The sequence below is a fragment of the Mus musculus genome, chromosome 1 (assembly GCF_000001635.26).
Source record: "Mus musculus strain C57BL/6J chromosome 1, GRCm38.p6 C57BL/6J".
NCBI lineage: Eukaryota > Metazoa > Chordata > Mammalia > Rodentia > Muridae > Mus > Mus musculus.
Window position 1 is genome coordinate 87,019,562 of NC_000067.6, and position 23,906 is coordinate 87,043,467.

The window sequence follows — 23,906 nt, forward strand, 5'->3', positions numbered from 1 at the left end:
CCTTTGACTCCAGTGAAGTTCCTGGCTTTGTTGTGGTAAAGAAGCATTTGTTTCTAGTTTGAGTGTTCATCTGGGTCAGTAAGAGGACAGACCATTCCCAAGAGTGTGCTTTGCTCTGAGGGAGAGAAAAATTGTCCAGTATCTAATGGTGCAAATCATTAGTTGTGTTAATAACCCTACAGGGGAAAAAATCATAATAACGTATCCCCCTTTCATGTACTTAATGTAGCTAAATTTTCCCTAATGAGTTAAAAGTCCATGGAATTTTTGGAGATAGTAATTGGCTCCACATTGGAAATGCTCAAGCTCCCTGAGCCCTGGGCTCCAGTAAGACAGGTAGTAAACCTGCCTGAGCCCTATGAAGCCCTGTGTTCACCTGAGGTCTCCTTGCCAGAGTCCCAAAAGAAACCAGGACTCAGCAGGTTGTCTTTTCATCTTCACTTACAGGGTCGCCAAGTCAGTGTGCTCCTAACCTAATTCTGAACTCCCTTCTTTCCCCCACAGTGTAATATTTACCTAACTGGTTGTTCAAATCAAACCTTGAACCTTGGTTCTCCTTTGTCACCATATCCATCAGCTGTTGATTCTACTTCTAAAACTCACTGCCACTTAGATCTCCCGAGTGTCCATTTCTCTTCATCCTGCCTACCTGCCCTCTGGTCTCCACTCCCATTCCCTTAGGAACAGCCCTGTGTAGGCTCCCATTTCTCTCCTCTTCCTTCAGACAGCACAGTAGCCAGCTAAAAGGGTCTTCCCAAACTGAACTGTGGTGACATCATCCACCCCTTTCTTAGAGCAGATCACGATCCTTCCTTTGTAGTTAAAGCAAAGGTCAGAGTCCAATATAGCCAAGAGTGCCATGCATATTTTGCCTGGCCTTCCTTCCACAGTGAACCACCCACTGTGATCCTTGTAGCTATTGGACCCAGCTTCTGGCCATCCTTCAGTTCCTGCAGCTCCTGCTCAGGACCTGTGTATATGCTGTGACTTCTGCCCAAGACAACTGTCTGTTCCCTCACCTGTGGGCTCATCACCCCTCCTTCCCACAGCCCTGTTCTGCCTGGGTCAGCTCATTTGCTTCTCTAGAAACATGGTAAGTTACATTTTGCCTCCCATAAAGATTCCAAGAACCCTCTTCAGTTCAAACTTCTACATATACCTGGCTGTTCCCTACAATAGAGGTTTGCTCTTGTGACAGACAGCAGGCTCCACAAAGGTGACCCCACTGCTGTAGTGCTCCTGTGTCCTCTGCTAGCTCAGAGGCAGGTATAAATGTGCTTTCCGAGTACGAATTACATGGCCAGTGCATAAGATGCCCCTGGTGGCAGTACCTGTGGATGGCAGAGCTCCAGTGACAGGACTCTGCCACAGTGAGAGGTTGGCGTTTCCACAGCACATCCACTGCAGGGAGCTGACTTGTTTGATTCTCCCTCCGTTGAGCCCAAACTCACTGGTTTTTCTTTTCTCTTTGTTTAGCTGAAGCTTGCTTTTACTCTGGACCATGAGACTGGACTGCCTCAAGGATGTCACATCTATGAGTACCGAGACAGCAACAAGTAAGCCACTCACTCAGGGGAAAGCATCGCCTACTTGCTGAGCAGCTGGGGCAGGCTTTCTGACTCGGGCTTCCCTTACAGGGGTGCTCAACATTTTTGCTACATGTGAGAAAATGTCTGGCACACACATACAAAATATCCACCCCAAAAGTCTCTTTTGACCTTAAATATAATAGAAAGGAACTTGTATAGAGGGCTAGAGCAATGGCTCAAAGCACGTACTGTGAAAGTGTAAGGACCTGAGTTTTAACCCCCAGAACCCACATAAAGCCAGGTTCAATAGCACAAGTCTGTAACCCCAGTATTCCTACGGTGAAATGTGAGAAAGAGAGAAGAGAGTCCTTGAAGGTCAGATAGCCTGGTATACAGAAAGCCCCTGTGCCAAACACTGTGGAAGGTGAGAACCACATTGAAGTTATCCTCTGATTCCATATTTCTTCATGGCACACACTCATGAACATTTGCACATAAATGTGTGTGTGTCACACCATACATATACAATCATACACGCATGCATGGAAATAAAGCAGGTGTAAAAGAGTTGGTTAAGAGTAAGAAGTGTGTTAGGAAACCAGCCCTCCTTTTCAGGCCCCACCCTCCTCCCCACCCCTCCCCAGTACTCGCCCCTTGCCTGCTTATCTGAGTCAGCTGTGACTTTGGCCTTGGTTGTGGTTCTGTAGCCACCGACTCCCCACTTACTACTTCTGTAGTGATCCTGTGGCTGTGTAGTTGGGAGGTGGACACAGATGCAAAGTAGTGTAGCCCTGTTAGAAAATGGCCCCAGCATAATTTTAAAGTACCTTTTCTCTCCTTCAAAGACTGATTCTCTGAGTGTGTGTTGTGGTGTGGTGTGAGACAGGGACAGTGGTGGTGAGTGAGGCAGAAGAAATATGCCTTGATAATGCTGGTGCTGGTGGTGGTAGTAGTGGTGATGGTGGTGGTGGGGTGATGGTGGTGGTGATGATGGTGATGGTGGCAGCAGCTCACATTTGGGCACCTGCTCTGCATTAGACTCATGGGAACCAGTGTGTGCCATTCCTACTTAACCCTCATCACAGCCTGAAGAGTGCTTTCATTACTATGCACTGCAGAAGCTAAGGCCTAGGGAACTCTGCCAGCTCACTCTAAGTAATTTACATACACAGTCAACTTTAACATGTCTACAGTGGAGGAAGACTAGGTGGAAGACAGTTGTTACCACTCTGGGAAACCATCCTCAATAACCAGTAGACCCAGCCTAGACTTGAGAACAGTGTGTTCTGGTATCATCATATAACTATCTAAACTATGTAATCTCACCCAGCTGAAGGAATAGGCACCTGCCAGCATAGCCAGCCATGACCTCCCAGAAGAACTCACTGCTCAGATGTGAGTAGAAGATAGGTCAGTGTTACCCTTGTGACCACATCCACATGCAGGTTGCCTTCTGGGTATCATTGCAATGTCTGTATCTTTAGGCAGATGATGTACTTATTATTGGACAACACTAATTCCCACTTCATGAACCATGGAGAAGGCCATCCAGTCATCCTCAATGCCTCTATCTCCCATCTTGTATGGGGCTACATCTAGAAGGCATCCCAGTGCTTCTAAAGCCATTGTGTCAAAAATACCATCTTGGTTTCTTATTAAGCTCAGGTCATCAGCAAAGTCAATCTGGGATTCTCTGAAGCCAAAGGCAAGATGGGAGAACTGAACAGATTCCTGAGTGGCTGGGCAAGCTTTCTTAGAGACTAAGCACATAACCCATAAACAGTACAGCATACCGTTCTGCTTCCCTTCCCTTGCTCCACACTGTTCTCCATGCCTCGGCCCTCACTCTTAGCCTCCAACTGCTTGTCAGGATGCTCTGTTTACTGTTAGTCCTCTGCAGAACCCTCTTGCCTTTCAGCCACCAGCCAGCCTCACAGGTCTGCACACGGTACCTTCCAGAGCTTCCCAGTGATACAAAGCCATCTTCCCAGGTCATCCTGGTATATTTGAGTTATTGGAACAACTGTTTGTCCACAGACCCTATCCATGCCCACATACCACTTAGCGGCCTCTCTGTCCAGTACTTATCAGGAGACTGGCAGGGCAGCCATAGGCCTCTCTCTGTACAAGCCTGACCACTGGGAAGGAATGGAGCATCTGGGTAGGGACTCCCAGGCTGCACTTACTTTTAAGTCATTTCAGCCAGTCTATGGGAAGCCTCAGTGCCAATGCCCTTTGGAGCCAACTCCCCTTCTTTAGGGCCTGGCCTGTGTCTGGGCTCTACACACATGGGGTAATGCTAGATGACTCAAGACATTCAATAGGAAGAGGGCTCCAAGACAGCTGCAGCATCAGAACTGAGCAGCCACGTCTGGGACTATGGCAGGGGATCGAAGTGTACCTTTCCCTGTGTACCAGCCTAGGCGGGGGGAGCAAGGGATTCTGGACCAAGTCCCATGTTTAATTAATTCATCCCTCTGTCTACTTGATTCTTCTCCTCTTCCTTCCCCCTGAGCAAGCTGATGAAATATTTCCCAGCAGCCCCTGACAACTTCAAACCAACATCAGCACTTGCCAGCACTTTTGAAATGGCACTTTCTGTCTGTGCTTAGAGCTATTGCCAGTTCTGCAGACTAACTGCAGTGTTACCTAAGAGCCACTCCTGACAGAGGGTGAGCACCTCTAGGCCTCCCGCAAATACAGACGCTACCAGGTCAAAACAAAGAATGATTTTCTTGTTCCTTGTAAAGCCCCAGGTTTGGAGAAAGAGAAGCTGAATCAACTCAGAGATAGGAAGGGCTTGCAGAGCTGGAGGCAGCAGAGCCATAGAAGTGCCAAAAGTGACCTCATGGGAACAGTTGGAGCTGGAGCATACATGTGGAGTCAGCCACTCACAGTGCAGGGGTGGGCTTCTGTGACCCTCACAGCAGGTGGGGTTTGGTATCTCCATGACACCAACACTCCTGCTTCCAAGACTGAGCTCTGAGATGATGTCTCCCCACTGTCTACCACACAGAGGGGTAGCCTTGGCTCGTCCTGTTCCTGTTACCTAGCATGAGACACCAACAGCAGCAACCAGAGTATGCTGGGTGCTAAAATACAGTGTTTGATTCCACTTGGTTCCCCTAACAGAAGGTAAGAAACCATACATGTTCTTACTTCACAGAAAGAAGAACCTGTGATCTGAGAGATGCCCTTCCCAAGGTTGTATTTAAGAAGCAGACAAGCTTCTTCCAGGGTGCTGCTTCCTCTATGAGGTGCATAGCAGACTTGGGCCCAGCCTGTGGGTCTACAGAGATCTGATGCCAAGTTGCCTAGGAATCTGGGACAGGGAAGTCAGCAGGACTAGGGTTGCTGCTGCCCCATCAGGGTTTATAGTACCTTTATGTATTGTGTGCGGCACCTTCATAGTCGCTGTCTATATACATGTAATCTGTATGTCCAAGATATTTATTAGGGGGGCTAACTCAGCATCATTTCTCAATGAAGTTTCTTACCAGAGGTTTCCCATACTGACAAGCTTGTACTTGGCTGTTCAGACACTGTTTCCCTTCTCAGGCCAGAACTGTTTAAAGCAAGCAAACATGAAAGCCAGAAAAATGAGCTGATTGTGTGCTAACCACAGACCCTTTGGTACATGCATGTACATGTTCCAGCATGCAGAATGACACAGGCATTATACTGTTTTCTTCTGTGGCGTACACTAGAAAAAAATGTATACAGTAAACTCACTTTGTAAAACTTACTTTGAAACCATTATGTGCAGAGAGAAAAGCTACAGACCCTAAGTGTGTATAGTTCAAGGCCATGGTCTCCAAGTCATTGTTCTATTGCTGTGCAGAGACACCATGACTAAGGCAACTCTTACAAAAGAGCATGTTACTGGGGACTTAATTAGTTTCAGAGGGCTAGTCCATTATCATCATGTCAGGGAACATGGCAGCATGCAGGCAGGCATGGCACAGAAGCAGTGGCTGAGAGCTACATCTTGATCCATGGGCAGCAGGCAGCGAGAGATGGGGGAGGAGAGAGAGAGAGACAGAGACAGAGAGACAGAGAAAAAGAAAAACAGAGAGAGAGATTAATATTGATTGATTGATTGATTCTGGACCTGGTGTGGGCTTTTGAGATCTCAAAGTCCATCCTCAGAGACATGCTGACCTAACTCACAAAGCCACACCTCCTGATCTTACCAAACAGTTCATCAGCTGGGGACTAAACATGCAAACATGTTTATGGGGGCCATTTTCAGTCAACCCCCCACCCACAGCAGTATTAGAAAATGAACTTAGCTGAGTGGATCCCATAAGCCTGTAGAATAGCACTTAGGAGGTAGAAGCAGGAGGATCAAAAGTTAGGGTCATCCTTAGCTACATATTGAGTTTGAGACCAGCCTAGACTTCAGGAGATACTCTTTCTTTTTTTTTTTTTTTAATTTATTTATTTATTATATGTAAGTACACTGTAGCTGTCTTCAGACACTCCAGAAGAGGGCGTCAGATCTTGTTACTGATGGTTGTGAGCCACCATGTGGTTGCTGGGATTTGAACTCCGGACCTTCGGAAGAGCAGTCGGGTGCTCTTACCCACTGAGCCATCTCACCAGCCCGAGATACTCTTTCAAAAAGAAAAAAAGAAAAAGAAAATGAACCCAAACACACTCAGGTCAGGAAATAGACTATTAGAGCCCCCTAAACACACACATACTCCATCCATCCCCCATTCAGAACCTTCTTCACATCTCCAAAAAAATGGAACCATTCCACAAGTCTTAGTTTTTCTCTGAGTGTTACATTTGGGAGAATCCATTGTTGTATATGATTGTGTCCCTTTGTTTTCATTGCTACAGAATTTTCCTTTGAAAAGCTGAAGATATAGGACAGTGATAGAGCACTTGCCTGGCATGCACAAGGCCCCAAGTTGGGTCTCTAACAGAGCGATAAAATAAAATATTTTGAGAAACTACAGGAAATTTTTAAGAAAATACTTATATCAGTTCATTGAGAATTTCATATACTATATTTTGATCATATTCACCCCCAGTTCCTCTTTCTAACTTCCCCACCTCCCTACTTCCCCCATCTTCTTGTCATCATTGTTTTCTCCCCCCTCCCCCCCTCCCCCTCCACCTCCTCTTCCCCCTCCTCCTCATTCCCTTCCTTCCTCCTCCTCCTCCTCCTCTTTCATAATGTATTGACTCTAATTTGTTCTGTCCATATACTTCTGGGTGCAAATTGACTTACCAAGAGCTACACCCCTAAATACAACTGATTTCATTTCTATCCCAGAAGCTCTCAACTGTTCATAGGTCCTCAGCTAAGGGTGAAGGCTCATAAACTCTGCCCCAGTCCATGACAGAGTACTGCCTAGGCTTGATCTTGTGCAGGTCTTATGCAGGTGAGATGGCTGCTGTGAGACCGTGCGTGCATGTCCCTGTCATGCCCAAGATCCTGCTTCACCCCTTGAATTCTGGGTTCCCTGACCTCCAACTCTCTCTAAGATAGTACCTGAGCTTTAGAGGTGGGCTTGATATGTATGCCCCACTTGTGGCTGGGCACTCCAGCGATCACCGTCCACTGCACACAAGAAGTTTCCCGATGAGCTCTAAGAGCTGTACTAACTTACGGATACAAAGGCACAGATTTAGAGGGCAGTTAGGCTGTGTCCTTTTAGCAAAATAATAACATTGGCCAAATTTACAGAACCAGATATGTGCTGCCTCCGGTGGAATGGGCTTAAGTTCAGCCAGTAAGTGACTGGCTACCTCATAACATTTGTGGCACTACTGCACCATGGGCATAGCTTACCACCCTGGTCACTACTGCAGCTCACGGGGCTCACAGCTTCCTTTCTCTGATATCCACACTATTGAGGACTATTGAATATTATTGAAGATTTTCCCCACAGCAGCCTGCAGAGTATCTTTGAGTATGGTGAAGGTTAAACAGCAGGGAGGAAGCTTCTTAGTACCAACTTGATTTCTCCATGTCCTGTGATGGGCATGTGTGGGTAAGCAATAGGGTCTTATCATCATGTTCTGGTAGGCAACCAAGCTATGAAAGGCTTTTAGAGCTGGGTATAATGTAGTTCCAGCATTTAAGAAGTGGATCAAGAGTTTAAGGTCACCCTTGGCTACATCATGAAATTGAAGCCATCTTGAGCTACTCAAACCCTTGTCTCAAAAGCAAAACCTGATCATCTATTCTGCATTAATCTAATCAGCGTTCTGATTGTTTCTGCGGTCAAGTTATTACAGATAAATTTGTTTATGCTTTTGTGTGCACATGCATATATTCTGCTTCAGTGTAGACCTAGGAGTAAAACTGTTCATCCTACACAATTGTATTTAGCAAGTAGCAAGAGTTCAGGCCTTTTCTAACTTTCTGCCTGATTTTCCAGTTTTTCTCCTCATTGTGTTTTTCTGCCTATTCAGGATATGAATCCTTTGTTGACTGTATATATTGCACATATCAGCCTAGAGTCAGACAGTAATGACTAGAGAACAAAGCAACGCCTAAGGCACTGCAGTTCTTTCCTGGAGGAATAGAAGTTAACAGCACCACTTTCTGGTTCCTGGTCTCTGGCCAGCCAGGGAATCCCTAAAGCTTTGATTCTGTTGATTGTCACTTTGCTCTAAGATTATGACTAAGGAATTGAGCTTCTAGAATCAGTGACCAGAGTTCTCCAGATTTGGGATAGCCACAGATAGAATCATCAATGAACTGTTCTTTTTTTCTTTTCTTTTCTTTTCTCTTCTTTTCTCTTCTTTTCTTTTCTTTTTTTTTTAATCAAAAGTGTCTTTTAGGGACCTAACTTTATGGATGACTCTTCAGCCCTTTCCACTCATTCCCTGTGTGGTGTCATACCTCTCAGGGAAACCAATCAGGAGAGTTGAATTCTGGACCCCACTTAATCATTACAAGAGATAGTAAGGAAATTCTTAATGCATATACCAAATGAACATGCTAAAGAAACTGGTGATTCTGCAGTTATGCATGGATTCAGAAATCTGTAAGCCCCCAGAGCCCAGAACATTTAATGTTTTGGAGTTCTGTGATTGAATACTGAGGATGCAACCCCCAAGATTACAAAGGTCTCCCTAGAGGAGAACTGTTAACAAACCACACCAGTATGTTTGACATTTGCTCCTTTCTCCAGTAGGCCCTTCCTCCAATGCCCTATGGTGCTCTCATCTGCCCCATATGATATCTTCCTTTCTCTGATATCCATTGCCAAAATGCTTTGTAGCACATGGTGACATGCTCTCACCACGTGGGGAAGGGGTTAATGGTAATCAGCATCTTTACTGTCTCTGAATCTATAGTGGTATACACAGCTATACTGTTCTCTCAATTTCCTGGCCTGACCAAGTTGCTTCCTTTGCCTTCTCTGGGTACCTGTGCCAGGCACACATCTCTGGCGCCTATACAGACACACATCTGTAACCCAGAGGTGCTCCAGAACCAACCTCTACAAGCACATAGTCATCCGGTAGCCTTCAAACCCAAGGTGGCTTGTTCCTCTCTAAGACTTCAAGAAATCCTAGAGAAGCTGTGATCTTTGGGCCTGTACCCCATTGAATGAATAGGCCACACATTGCTGTCCAGTAGACAGTGAGCCACAGCCTCTCTCTACCAGTATGCTGGACCAGACACTAGGCACATTCACAAAGTGAGAGTGTCAAGTGTGTCTGCTCTAATCACCCACCCCAGGCATCAGAGGCTTGTGACACTCACAGGTTAGCCCTCCAGGAAGCAGGCCACAGGACTTCAGGTTGAGCCTGGAGAAAGGTGCCCATGGCCGTCACCTCCAGCAGCTACTTGGCAGGTAACCAGAACATGCTTGGCTCACTCAGCTCTTGGCTGTGCTCCCCAGAGGGAAGTGTTTCTAATCTGTCGTCACTGCTGCTCCCATATACTCTGAGGCATTGTGGCTTTTTCTTGGTGGTTGGGCAGGAAGCCTCCAGAGCCTAAAGGAATTGCCATGCTTGATGACAGACAAAGGCTATTGATGGCTATAAATCACTTAGCTGCTGCCTGGCTTATTTAAGAGGAAGAGGACATGTTAACTATTCTGAGGATAGGCCTTCCTGTGGTGGGTACCCAACTGAAAAGGGATCTCACAGATTGACTCCAGCTGTGCCCGCTGAGTTAAGTGGAAGGAAATGCCCCACTTAGACATGACTTTGCAAAGCCAACCAGCAAATCATCCCATTGACTTGTAGCTCCACCTCACTGGGCATCCTCAAGTGACCCACCTTAAGCAGTGTTGGGCCAGGATCCAAGGTGAGGAAGCCAGAGGCTGACTAGCTGGGACGGCACCACATTGAGTGGGGGCTGTTCTCAAGGAGGCAGATCTGGCTTAGCCCTGAATGTGGAGACTGTGCTATCACCATCATGTCCCTGAAGGCTGTCTAGAGCTCTCTGATTCTGTAGTCATGCCTCCCTTGGGGGAAGTGCTCCACTCACCGACCGGGGCTTTTGTCTCCAAAGCTGAGACATCTCCATCTATGTCCTTCTTGTTCCTTATTTCTTCACATAAGACACTGTGACCACCTTCTCCTGGGTGTGTGACCTAGCTTCGTTAGAGCTGTTTAGAATTCGAGAAATACAATTGTCTTGTAGTTTTCACTGGGAGAGGTCATAACCTTTGCCCGTTAATGTATATATCCTCTTAATGACATCAGCTAGACAAAACTAAGGTTTTAATAACTGAGGATTGTTCAAAATATTTATGTTATGTAAAAAGTGTGTGGGTGTTTTTACAGTATGGAGATTGAACCTAAAAGTTCATACATAGCAGGCAAGTGCTCCACGAGCTGTATCCTTAGCTATTTTTAATTCCTTATTTTGAGACAAAGCTTTTCTAAATTTCCCAAGCTGGCCTAGTTATCCTTGACCTTGGGATCCTCCTGTCTTAGTCTCCAAGTAAGATTACATGACTGCTGTGCCATGCCCAGCTGAAAATGTTTTCTACTGAGTCTCCTACACTCTACACAGCCATTTTCCCTACAGTGAGTGACCGCAGAGTCACAGGGTTTTCCCTTGACTTTACTGAAGCCTTGCCCTGTGTGTCTTTGTCTCTGCCCTGATGACTATCAGAGCAGTTGTCACCTCACCACCTTCTATGTGGTAACTGTGAACACTAGGCCTTGTGGGGACATAGAACCATAGGGAGAGAGGCAAATGTTAGAATTCTCATCCCAGGTGAGAGAAGGTTATAGTTCTGAGCCAAGACTACCCTGGGTGCACCATACAGCAAAGTGCCTGTTCATGCAGACATGACATGTTTCCCACAGCTGCCTTTGAGGACACCTCCTAGTTCTGCACCATCTTCCCCTCTCTGAGATTCTGTATGTTTGTGTTCTACATCTGCCAACTAAGCTAAACTGACTCAACTATTAGATGCATTTTCCTACCCCATCCCATCCTATACCACCCAACTGCACCTCATTTCCCCCATCCCACCCCATCCCATCCCACTCCTCCTCCCTCCCGCCAAATCCCATCATGAAGTGCCTCCTTCCCTGGAGCCTAGCAGGTTGCCCACCACTTTATGCTAAATATGTGTCCTCTATCCTTTAGTATAACCAGACTAGTCAGGTGGTCACCATGTTTTGTGTAAGGAATGCCATTCATCACTGTTCTGCTCATGAAACAGAATGCCCTTTTCACTCCCTCTGACTTTCTCAGTGAATTTTCCAGTGCTGATGTCATCAAACTTGACTCCCAATTTTTAACAACCCTCAGTCTCAGAACTACCAGTCCCCTGCTGAGTACTTCAAGAGGCGGGTCTTGCCTCTGCCTGTGCAACTCAGTGGAATGTGAATGCTTTTGACTGTGAGGTAGAGAGTGCATATTAAGAGGCTTTGCAGATTTTCTGTAGATTCTGGTTCCCAGTACTTAGAGCAGACCTGGGACCCAGCCAGGGGCTGCTGAGGAGTTTGTAGCACTGATGAAGTTCTGAACAGTCCCTCCAGCAGAGCTAGCACACTGCGGATGCTCAGCAGACACCGGGTGCACGCCTCTCCTCGCAAGCATGGATTGCTTCCCCTGCATCCTTAATCTTAGCATGATGCCTCCGTTTCTTCTAAAGCACCAGGCGCCCGTCTCCTTCACTTACTCTAGATGGTTCTCATGGTGGAGGTTAAGAATTCCCCATCTGAACTCTAAACCAAATACCTTATGAACTTCCAAGTTTTAGATTTTAGAGCATTTGAGATTTTATGTTTGTATTCCAGAGCCTATGCAAATATTCACAAATCTGAAAATGAAATCTGAAGCACTTTTGGTCTCAGCATTTCAGATAAGAGGTTAACAGCCTGTATGCTAATCATATTTATGGAATACTTAGCAGTGTGTTGGCCCCTAAGATAAGAACTGATGAAACATCTACACCTTCCTGGAATAACCTGAGATTCCACAGACCCTGTGGTGTTTGGAGCCCCATTCCTGTGCCCATTGAGTTACCAAGACCAGAAAACCACTATTGCCATTGGGCTCTTGGGAAATAAAGGTTCCATTCACATAAGGATGCCCACTCCACACCTACCACCATCATTTTTGCAGTCCCTTCCTGTTCAGGCAAGCTCACCATGGGAGCCAAGCCAGTGCTGTTCAGATCCCAGTAGCAATATCCACAGCCAGAGAGATGCAGAAGTCATATAGGCAAGAGCCTATATGCGGACTGTTACATACCAGACAGTTGTGTCCCCACTGCTAAACCTAGAGAAATGTTCCACAAATGGCCCAGATTGCAAGAAGAACCCTGGGAAATTCTACCATGCATCTCACAAATTAGAAGACCAGTCATTGTGTGTATTGTAAGATCAATGTAAACCTCATGCCTTTGCTTGTCTAGCTAGAGCCAAGCACTGTGCAGTGCATGGAAACAATAAAGGTCCAGAGAACCCACTGAGGGAGACAGGCATGGAAAGCAATATTTATAACAAATACTTAGGGTGGGGCATGATGGGAGAAATGTCCTTGGGCTCAATCAGCTCATGATCAGATGAGCGGTGTGGTGGAAACACGAGGTGGGAGCAGCACAGGTCACCCAGCTGTGGCCAGAAAGCAGCAAATGGCAAGAGGAAGGGGCCAGGAACAAGGTATAGACCCCAAGAATTCCCAGAACTCAGGCCCTGAAGTGCCCCTTCCTCCTAAATACTCTGCCATCCTCCAAAACAGTGTCATCAGCAAGGGACCAGGCCTTTAACTCATGAACCTCGGGGGGGTGGGGGGGGCGGCATTTCATGTTCACACCATAGGGGTGACAAAGGAGTTAGGAGCCAGGCTCCCAGGATGCCCAGCCTGGGAAGGAAAGTACATGCACTGCTTCTCTCAGCTGGGGCCTCATTGGACAGGCAAGTGCCCTGTGAGCAGGTGTCAGGTAGGAGCCTGTATTTTGACATGGAGAGGACAAGGCAGGTGCCTGGGTGCTGCCAGGTGGAAAGGGCAAACGGCCTGTGTGTGTGTCTGGTGCAGTCCAGGCACGTGCAGGGGAAGCCCAGAACTCGCTGGATGGGAACACACCCATCTAAAGCACTCTGAACCCAGTTCATAAAACCATGGGTCAATATTTTCAAAGTCACAGAACTAATGAGCTCTGCCAGACTCAACAGACCGCATCCCAGTGGGTGATAAGACAAGTGTTAGCACAGAGGAAACGGCCCAGGCGGGAAGAGGCTTTTCTTAATCTGTTGGGTTTCGTGTTTATAGTAAAGCAGCTGCCCTTGGACAAGAGTATTCATTTATCAGGTCACCCACAAAGGAGGCTTAGTTACTATGCTCACCCTGTTTGGGTTTAAGTAATAACTGTCTACAGACAAGTAAAAATTGGATCAGGGCAAGTTCAGTAGGTCCCATCAGGCCTGCAGAAGCTGTCTCAGGCTCTGACTGCCAAGTTCGTGTGCCTGTTGTCCAGCAGGAATAGGCAGAGAGAAAGCTGTGGAAACCCTAGCCTAGCCCCGAAGAGCTCTATTTTCACCCTTTAAAAATGTGTGTTGTCTTCCACTCAGTATTTCTGTGAAACAGCAGCAAAGAATGATTCTAGTGTGCTCATTTAGTCCCTGAACAGTTCATCAGCATCCCACTTGTCTCTGGGATTCCCAAGACCATTCAGGCCTAGATTCCCCCCACACCTTCCTTCCCACGGCTTGGGGTCTGCAGAGGAAAGTGGGCAGAGGAAGGGGAAGAGCCAGCTCACATTGGTAAGGCCTTACCAACCAGGAAAAATAAGGATGGCAGTGACCCAGCTAAGCATCCTGAGTACTACAGAGGAGGCTTTGTGAGGGAGGCCTCACTTCCAACAGAGATTCTGTCACCTCCTGAGTCCTGGACTAAGGTACCCAGAGTCACCTTCTCACTCCCGCTAGCTTCTGTGGGTTCAGTGACACAGATCAGGACCCAGGCTGTACCTGGAAGCGTCAGTCTCACGAGAGGTCTTATCTTACTCATTCTCTGTTGTCTTGAGGTAAAAACAGCATGTGCAGAACTGTAAGGTGCTGCTGGTCTTTGTAAATAAAGAAATAATCTCTGATGAAAAGTATTTAAAGCATGGAAGTGCACACCTATAATACCCACACTCGGGAGGCAAAAACAGAAACATTGCCATAGGCTTGAAGCTCACCTGAGCTATGTAGTGTAGCAAGTTCCAGAAGATCTGGACTGTATGGTTAAGACTGTCACCACCATCATCATCATAATGAATTGTATATTATTATAATAATATTAAAAAGTATTTAGTGGCTGCTTCCTATGTCCTAGTCACTGTTCAAGGGACTGGGAGGTAAGCTGTCTGAGCTCCCCAGGTTAGTGACATTGAGCAGCTGTGACTGGCCCAAAAGAATGCAGGGACAGGAAGAACAGGAAAAAAATCACAAGTAGTCAGGTAGAGCCCCAAGCTAGGACTGCAGTAGGCAGAGCAGGAGTGAGCAAGCTCACACGGGCACCACTAAGAGCTGATCCAACCATGGTTTGTCCGTGACTGATGGCTTTGGAGCAAAGCAAGGATACAAGTAGAAGCCACACTCCAACCTAAGAGTGTCTGGCTCCAGGATGCCCTTCTCCTGAACCTTGGACTTCTGGTGAAAACTTATGGATGGTGGATCCCTAATGGTTTCCCAAGTGCTTGTCTTTCTAGGAAGCTTATTTTAAACTCCACCCCCATGCAAGGTCAGGCTATGGCTTACTCAGATACAATCGTAAATGTCAGCAAAGCCATGGAGAAGATGAAGAAGTAAGAAGGATCATCTCCCTTTTACCCTCCAAAGACTGAAGCCTGTGGACAGGGCCCTGGGCAGTTCACCCAGGGGCTTGACAACTTACACAGCTCTGACTACGTTCCTATGCCAGATGCAGTCTGTCTGCTCCTCCCATCTGTTCTGGTCTTCCCCAGAGCCTCAGACCAGCAGACAGAAATCAAGCCATGCTTGGTTCTAGATCTGTTGCAGGTGCAGTGTGCATGGTGGGAAGGGGAATGAGGCAGAGCAAGCAGCTTGAGTCACTCATGCCAGGGCTCCCTCCACTAATATCCCTCCCTAGAGATGGACTCAGGTTCCTTCCACAGCCTCTGCAGGCCTGGTCTTGTATTGCCCAGACAGAGATCACCTACTTCAGAAGGGGCACTCAGTACTTGCAGTGTCCTCTTGATTGGATGGAACCAAACAATGCTGGGACACAGGCCATCCCCCAGACCCACAGGAGCAGCTCCACCATGCAAATCTACCTCCAGCTTGAGGTGGGCTGCATAGGTAAGCTGATACACAACCCTGCTTGGTAAAGGAGAAGACAAAGTAACATTCAATACAAAAAAAAAAAAAAAAAAAAAAAAAAGAGTTTGAGGGTCTAGACCAACTAAGGCTTGGAGTTCTTTAGGGAGCAGCATTTGGATTTCATGTACCATCCCAGAGCAGGGTTCTCCAAAGAGAATAGCTTATACCTCCTTCCCACTTAACACAGCCACCCAAGGCCAGAAAACCTAGAGAAGCCAAAGCTGCAGGACTTGGTGGTGCCCCACCCAGATCTGGGCCCTGCCACATTCTGGCTCTAGTCGTCTTCTATAGCCTCTGAGACTCAGTTTCCCACTGTGCACATTAAGACCTACAGTTTTTTTCCTGGGAAAGGACTCATTGGGCTAAATGACAAAGCACACAGAGAGCTTGGCTGCACTCTCTTTTCTTCCCACCATTAGTGGCCTCACCACTCCAGGGTGGCCTTGGAAAATGGGGCCCACCCCGCCCCCCCCAGCAGCCCAAGCAAAGCACACTTTGAATAAAGCAGAGCAGCCTGAGCTCCCGGGTGACCTGGCTCCTCCTCTCCTCTCTCCTCTAGAGCTATCTCTTGCAGTTGTATGTGTATGAGAGGATCCGTGTGTTTAAAACACCCTTCTCCCTAGAACATCTTCATACCCAAATTCTAGCTTTCAAACTAAAGTTGATCCCTCCCAAAGTGAGAGGTGACTTTGGCTTCCCTGAGTTTATCCAAGCTCTGTTCTTGGTATAGGTCTTCAGGGTCAGCCTCCTCTACTTGGGTGTAAGAGGGAGCCCTGGCCTTGGCTAGGATCTGAGCAGGGCCAGAAAGCTGTTGCAGGCAGGCAGCAGCTCCCAGAGGGAATGTGCTTCTGTGTGCCTTGGCCACACCTCCTCTAACCAGTGGTTCCAGTTTCAGTGGAACTAGAGAAAGGCTCTCATGTGTGTGTGTGTGTGTGTGTGTACACATCATAAAAGAGCCAACAAGGCCCAATTACCCTTCACTGCAATGCTACACAGCACAATGCCTGGTTCTGCTTAGGGGCCAGAGCTGTTGCCCACGTGCAGGCCTGCCCCGTGCCTCTGTGTGCAGAGCTAAGCCTTGGGAAGAGCAAGGCTTCGTGGCTAGCTTTATGCTGACAAAGGGCTTTCAGTGCTGTCAAATGACTGCAAGCAGTCCCTTCCCCCTCCCTACCACAGCCACTGGGCCTCCCTTTGGCAGGGCCAGAGGGCTGCACTTGAACGCCTAGCCTCTGGAGACTTCCTTTTGAACTAGAAAAACATGGCTCAAACATGCTTCACTGCAGCAGGGCTCTGCCTGCTGAACCTATAGAAAGGCCTGGAGTAGATTCAGTCCCACAGACTAGAAAACCTGGCTCTGGCCTCACCCACAAGGCCTGTTATGTCTGGCTCCAGAGGCCTGCTCCTCTGGGGTTTTCCATGCCTGTGAACTAGGCCCCATTCATTTCCCTGCGGTTTCATGGGAACGTCCAAAATATTGAGCAGGTTGCAGGGAGCCCAGGAGGAAAGGGGTCAGTGAAAGGCCCTAGCTGTGACGTGGGGTGGCCCTGTGGTCAAGCCCTGGTGGGCGCCTTGTCAGTCTGCTGCTGCCTCTCCTCCCAGGCACCCCTTCCACTCCCCTGAAGCTTGGCCTGCAGCAGCACTCCCCTTCCCCACCCCCAGGCCTCTACTTTCCAGCTCCCTAGCCACCAGCCCCACCCTGGCCTGGCCTCAGAGGGAACTGCAACAAGATCTCTACAGTTCCCCACCCCCAGCATCCCTCAATTTAGTACTGATCAGACCACTGACTTCCCATCACGCCCCATTCCCTTGCAGTTTTCCACCACACTACACTCAATTTGGGGCTGCTGAGAGAGCAGCAGGTCTCCTGTGAGGGTGGCTGCTGTCTTCCCACCTTGGGCTGCCCAGCTATAGAGGAGAGTCATGCTCTAGCACACAACTCCTGTGAGAGCCCAGCAGCTGCCTTCACAGCTACTGGGGAGCCCAAGGGCTCCTTAAGCCAACAGTGAGGATGTACCCATGTGGGGGAAATTTGGTTTGCCGAAGAAATGAATTTGAAACTAGCTGGGAGCAATTCTTATCAAATTTCCATGTTAGCAGTTTTCACCAAGAACTAATTGAACAATCTCTGTGAGTGGCCTAATTCCATTAGCATGAGATTCCCACAAAGTTAACAAGTGCCCTAGTGGCCAAGGGCAGAGAGGCTCTTCTGTCTCACACTTGGTTTTGGTCTTTGAAGATGGATGGAGTTTCAGGTTTCAGCAACAGCCAGGCAGATGCTCACCTCTGGCCCAGTAGGCTTCAATCTCAGCAGCTCAGCTCCAGATCAACTTCAGAAGCCACTTTGCAAGTATTCAGGGTATGAAAGGGCTGATCAGACCACTGACTTCCCATCCCAAGATGAATTTCTCTTCTGGGTTAGCAGGTAAAATGGATCTGAGGGTAGAACATCCTACAGACCTCACCTCCCTTGCCAGGCAGTATTGAGAGACCAGGTACAGAGGAGTAGAAAATATGAAGGCAAAGTCTGAGGAGCATGAGTCTGGACAGGGCCTGCCCTCAGCACCACCTCCCCACCTGAGGCAAGACCCAAAGTTAGTGCCAGCATCTCACTGTTGTCCAGAAACTGAGTTCTAGGGGCAGAAACAGCAGCCACCTGGGACCTGTTCCTGTCCTTGAGCCACAGCGAGGTAGCTGTTCCTAGTGGGTATAGTACTTTCTCTTCTCTCCACTGCCCAGTGGGCTTGACAGTTCCAGGGACGGTGCTCTGGGGTTACCCATCAGCCCTGTGGCATCATGCTAGATGAGGAGCCCAGAGAATGAAGCATCTAGCTTCTTTGTCCCTGACTAGCTATAGACTGAGCAAGGGTCCTCTCTTCTTGACAGCTGCAGCATGGTGTCAGCATTGACTGCTATGAACCAGCCTTCCTATAGGTAGCATGGTCAGGACAGAGGTTGCAGACCTACCTACAAGGCCCTTCCTTAACCTGCTCTACAATGAGACATAAGCCAGTGACTCTTCCCTTCCCCTCCTCTGGGCCTGCTGGATGGCTTCCTGCGGGCTCTCTCAGGGCATGAGCCCTTGCCTCCTAGAATACCTTCGACTTGTCTAAAACTAGTCATAAGGCCCTGGCTCCTTCCTTCTGTCACTGACTCACCAAAACTCAATGGAGCATTGCCTGCACTTGACCTATCACCCCTTCCCTGTTTTTCTAAACCAGATTCCCCAGCCCTACCACCCTGGTGGTTTGCCTCAACTTGCCAGCCTCAGGGGCCTTTTCTTACCCTTTCCTCTGCCTCTGCAGCACTTCTCACAGGGCAGCCTGCTACAGCTCCTCCATGTCCCTCTGCCTTATTCTACCACCTCTACCTTCTCTGTTCTGGCCTCCTGGGGGCCAGTGCACACGCCTTCGTCACCTGGCTCGCTCAAGCCCTCCCTTAATTGTCTCATCCCTCATCCGGTCCTACTCTGTCCCCCAGCCCCAACTATTCCCACATACTTATTTGAAACATCTTTCTTGCTCAGTAGCCTTCCAGCTCCTGAGTGGGGTCCAAGCCTGTACCCTCAATTCCTTGCCTTTCCACCTCGAGCTTTGTGTTTCATTTCTGGTTCCTTGACATCCCTTGAAATGAATCCTGCTTGTGAGTGTACCTCCCTGTGGATGGATATACCTGTGGGCGTCTTAGGAAGTATTTAGGCATTCTGATTGCCTCTGAGGCCACTGGCCCCAAGAGCACAGACTGATGCGTAGGGATATAGGACTTGGAGCAGATCACTTCCCTATTTGCACATTAAGCTCCTGCCACCCAGAAAGATAAGAACATTGTAGGGCCATAGGAGAAGTGATACCCAGGGTGGAGTGAGGCCACAGCTAGAAAAGATGAGTAAGAAATCCAACAAAGGGATTCAAAGCTAGCTCTGAAAGCTGAGGCCTACCAGCCATTGCTAGTGTAAATAACTCTGCTGCTGTGTATGAAGGAAGTAGTACTCAGTAGATAAGGAAGTAGTACTCAGGAGATAAGGAAGTAGTACTCAGTAGATTGGTTAGGGCCTGTAGAGAAAAGATCAGGAGACTTGGTGACCCCAAATTATCAGCATGCCTGGCAGTGAGTATTAGGAAGTTAGAAACACCTGAGAACTAAACAGAAAGGACAATAGTGATAGAGGGACCCAACAGTCCTACCTCCTGAACTGGAGCCTGATGCCATTGCTCCCAGGAGTCCTTCACTCTGTGCAGGTTGTTGAACATCCACTCTGGGACTAGCACATATACCACTAGGGATGGAGACGAGATACAACCTAGGACCGAGAGAGGCCATCACAGTCATGAAGGCCAGATGCTATGATGGGGACCAAGAGGATGCTAAGAGAGAGTTCCTCATGCTATCTTCCAAACTGAGTGATAGCCAAAGAAAGGACATGAGCGAGGAGCAGCCCTAGTACTCTGGGCTGTGAGAACAGTATATGAAAGGACAGAAGCCAAAAGGGCCTCAGGACTTCAGTAGAGCCAAAGTAGGATGGAGCAGGGAAGAAGAGTGATGCAGTCCAAACATACATAAAACATACCATATTGTTTAGCCAGGTAGAGGAACTGCTAGTCTTAAACAGTGGTTCCTGCTGGAAGGGACATGACCCTGTTTTGTGTGAAGGCAACACAGTAGCAGGAGATGACGACCTGGACAACAGTGATGACAGGAAGGAAAGCAAGAGATGCTTCTGGAAATCTACTCCAGATCCTAGAACTGGACCATTTGAGCAACTCTTGCATACCCTGTTGCTCTTTAAAAAGAGGAAGAAAGAAAAGAAAAAAGGAAAGGAAAGGAAAGGAAAGGAAAGGAAAGGAAAGGAAAGGAAAGGAAAGGAAAGGAAAGGAAAGGAAAGGAAAGGAAAGGAAAGGAAAGGAAGAAAGGAAGAAAGGAAGAAAGGAAGAAATGGAAAGGGAAGGAGGGGAGGGGAAGGGAGGGGAGGGGAGGGGAAGGGAAGGGAAGAGAAGAGAAGAGAAAAGGAGAAGAAGAGAAAGAGAAGAAGAGGAGAGAAGAGGAGAGGAAAGGAAAGAAAAAAAGCAATAACAGGACAGGTGCCCAGACAAGAGGAGGTCTAGCTAGGCTAGGGTAGACACACTGTAGTCTGAGTGGTACTTATTTATGGCCAGGAACTTGGTCGCTGATTTTCACTTGGTTGGCATGCCTGCCTTCCTCAGAGGCTTCTCACCTAACCACTGTCTGACCTGTCAGGATGCTGAGGTTATGTAGACTGAAAGACCCTACATAGAGAAAGACACAATCTCAAAAAATTAGGTAAATAGCAAATAATAACCACATTTGGACACAAGTAAATAAACATGGCCCAGTCTGGGTCCTCGGATGGTAGGTGCAGTGTCCAGCAGCATAAGTTGTGTTGAGCATACTCACTTCCTAAGGTAAAGAATGCCTATAATAGTAATAAATTGACAGCAGTGTAAATTTGTATCTGAACCTTTCCCTTTAAGTGGTATCAGTACCGTTCTGGGCGGAAGCTTCCTTTCTTATGACATGGAATGTGCATCTCTGGTGTGCACTTATATATAGGTTGATTATGGCTTGCCAGGACATGAAACCCTGGCTCAGCTGGTCCCTGGGATGAGAAACAGCAAACCTTCCCCCTCTTTCCCCAGGCCTTGCAGGCCCAGACAGCAGGTAGGGACTGCTTGAGAGAGGGCTGCAGAGCTTTCACCGTGATGTCCTGGCTGACAGCCTCCTGTCACAGAAGAGTCCTACCCAAGACCTCCAGAGTTGTGGGGCCCCAGTGGCTCAGGCCTCCAGATGCTCAGCAGATGCCAGACCTGGGACTGAGGCCCCATCTCTGAGGGCTTGGCTTGCTGTTCTGGAAGGTGATCCTGGCTGTCAGCCATTCTTGAGCCCCTATTTAGAGCAGTTGTCAGGCAGTTGCTGGGATTCAGCTAGCTCCCCATCCCCAGCAGGGCTGAGTGATCTCATGCCTATGCGATGCTGTCGCCTGGGGAGGAGGTGCCCTAAGACTGAAGGCAGGTGCCCAGACCAGAAGGAGAGTCTAGGCCATGGCAACCCAGACAACCCTCAGCCACTTTCCCAGTTCCATACCCTAATGTGCTCCAGCCTGGTTCATTTGCCCTGGGATAGCACAAGGCATCATTTGAGTTTGGCTGCAAACTTTATGTGAAGTTTGCCCCTTTCCCCACAAGAGAGGAAAGCTCAGATTGATAAGCTCGCTTGCCAGAGACCCCACAGCCAACCGGTTTGCACAGAACCCTCAGCCCAAAAGGCAGCTTTAGCTAACGAAACAGCAACTGGCACTCCAGGGACCCCTGGACTTTGGGCCACAATTTGTAAACTCTCGAGCTATTCTTCCCAGAAAGTTCTTGGGTTCTAAGTGGCTTTTGCCACGTCCCAGGACTGGAACAGAAGAGTCTGGTGGCCCCCTGCTGATCACTGTGAGAACTGCACAAGGGTAGACAGGTGCCAGCAAGAGGGGCCTTGGCTAGCCCCAGGTGAGAGGAGAGATCTGTGCACCCCTCCATGGGTGATTGGCCCCACAGGGAATCTTAAGTTCAGTGGAGCTCTGGCTGCTGCTGGTTTGGCCATGTCTCAGCCTGTCAGTTCTAGATCTTCTAGATCCTGGGCCTCCTGGGAGTCTGGGAGCTCCTGGGCCAGAGTATCGCTGGGTCCTTTGTGATGTGCACATGCTTGCTCCTTCCCCTTCCACTTGCAGGATGAGAGGATTTTAAGATCATTTCCTCAAACCACCCTAGGACACTAACGAGCCTTATCCGCACCCAGAAGTGGGAACTTTGTTCCGTGCATCCTCTTGGTTGGTGACAGGATTTAAGTTAATGCTTTGCTCTTGACAGACTGTTGTGAAGAATTCCTAGGCTGATGTCTTAACTCAGAGGGAGAGAGGAAGCGAAGGGCAGATGGACAGGGGGTGCAGAATGGACAGATGGACAAGGGCTACTAATGGAAATAGGAATCACAGGCACCAAGGTGCCTGAACAAGGCCAGCCTATGCAACCAGAGTCATGCCAGATTGTGATCAGAGTTAGACATGCTCTTCTTTTCTCAAGGTCTTGGGCAGCTTACAGGGCTGTGCAGATGTCCATGGAGGATAAATTGTCAGGTCATGGTCACTGGAGAAGCTGCTTGCCTGGAGTCTTCTCATGCCTGTTTCCCATAGTGGCCCCTCCTTCACCCCATCTCTCTTCTCCCACCATGAACTCATGTGGAACAAAGCAGAAGAGTTCCTGTGGACCAGGACTCTGGATCATCCCATCAAAGTCTCTGACTTATAGCTTGGAGCATGGAGAAGGGTCCCTGTCCTGAGCCATTAGCCCACCCTGCTCCTGCCTGCCTAACAGCCTTATCCTCACAGTCCTGCTGTGGGGCCCTACTGCCACCTGCCGGCTTCATTTACAAACTGCAGTCCTAGTTCAGCCTTGGGATTACAAGAGACTGTGTACTCTGGTCAACAGGATTCTGAGACTGCACAAAGAGAACAGGTCTGGAAACAGTCCTGACTTCCCATAGCAGTGTCAGAGCATTTATTTAACAGTCTGAGCAGGGACAGACAGCATCCCAGCACTGTGGAGGTTGTGACAAGGTGAAGGATTATCAGATGTGTTAGTCATTTGTGTGGTGTATGTGAAGAAAGGAAAGCACCACTGTGTCTTGGACAGTTGATATTCCTGCTTGGTATCTGGCCCAGAACACATGTTCCCTCTGCCTTTGCACCAGCCCTGTGATCAGACATTAGCATTGTCTTACTTTGGGAAGGAAGAACAGGAGATTCACCAGGGGTTCCACAACAAGAGTGTGGTAGAACCAGCATTCAAACTGTCTCAGAGGCTTGGTGGTCAGTGATGGTGATTGTCAGTACTGATAAGCACAAGAAGGGATTGGGGACTGAGATAAGGGTGTCAGCCTAAAAAGCTCTGCCTACAAACTAGTGGGTAACACAAAGGCTTTTCTTCTTGAGCTGAGTCTAGTGAGTCCATGACAGAAGCCAAGTGTGCAGAGGCCCCCATGACTGGAGCTAGGCTTGCCCAGGCCCCAATGACAGGATCGGGTGTGCACAGGTCCCCATGACAGGAGCCAGGTGTGTCCAGACCCCACCTAGTGGGCTTCATGAGCCCCTTGTAGAGAAAGCTCTGCAAATAGGCACCTAGACAGAGCAGAGGCAAGCGTCTTCACAGCAGGTCCAGTCTGGAGAAGGAACATTCTCCTATATGTCTGATTTTCCTTCTAAGAACTTGTCTAGATGACAGATCTGACCAAGCAACACTACTCAGCCTCCAGTAGAGGGATTTATCCCAGGTTTCCTCAGACACTGGCAGACTCTCAGAGCTGCCTCAGTGGGAGAAGAAGACTAAGGCTCAACATGCAGCTTGGGGTGTCTCCTCGAAGCTGAACAAGGTCTCTAATGGCTTTTGCCTTCCCAGGGAGCAAGCTTTTTCCACACAGGACATGCTGACTATAGTAGTATCAGGATGTACACACCTGAAAGACTTCATGTTCAATCCACTTATTCACCAAGGGAGCCCCAAGGGTCAGGGGAGAACCTGCCTGCCCAGGATTGAAATACAGGTAACTAACTTCAGG

The 23,906-nt window shown here is 48.3% G+C and overlaps 1 protein-coding gene across 10 annotated transcripts in view; it reads left to right on the forward strand.

Moving 5' to 3' along the window:
- The window catches only part of Dis3l2 (DIS3 like 3'-5' exoribonuclease 2), a 348,174-nt gene that overhangs the window by 317,638 nt on the left and 6,630 nt on the right, over window positions 1-23,906 (forward strand). For all 10 annotated transcript variants that reach the window (XM_006529300.4, XM_017319469.2, XM_030252483.1 and 7 more), the window contains one exon: window positions 1,477-1,556. In XM_006529300.4, coding sequence (XP_006529363.1) covers window positions 1,477-1,556 — 80 coding nt within the window. The remainder of the gene's footprint in view (window positions 1-1,476; window positions 1,557-23,906) is intronic.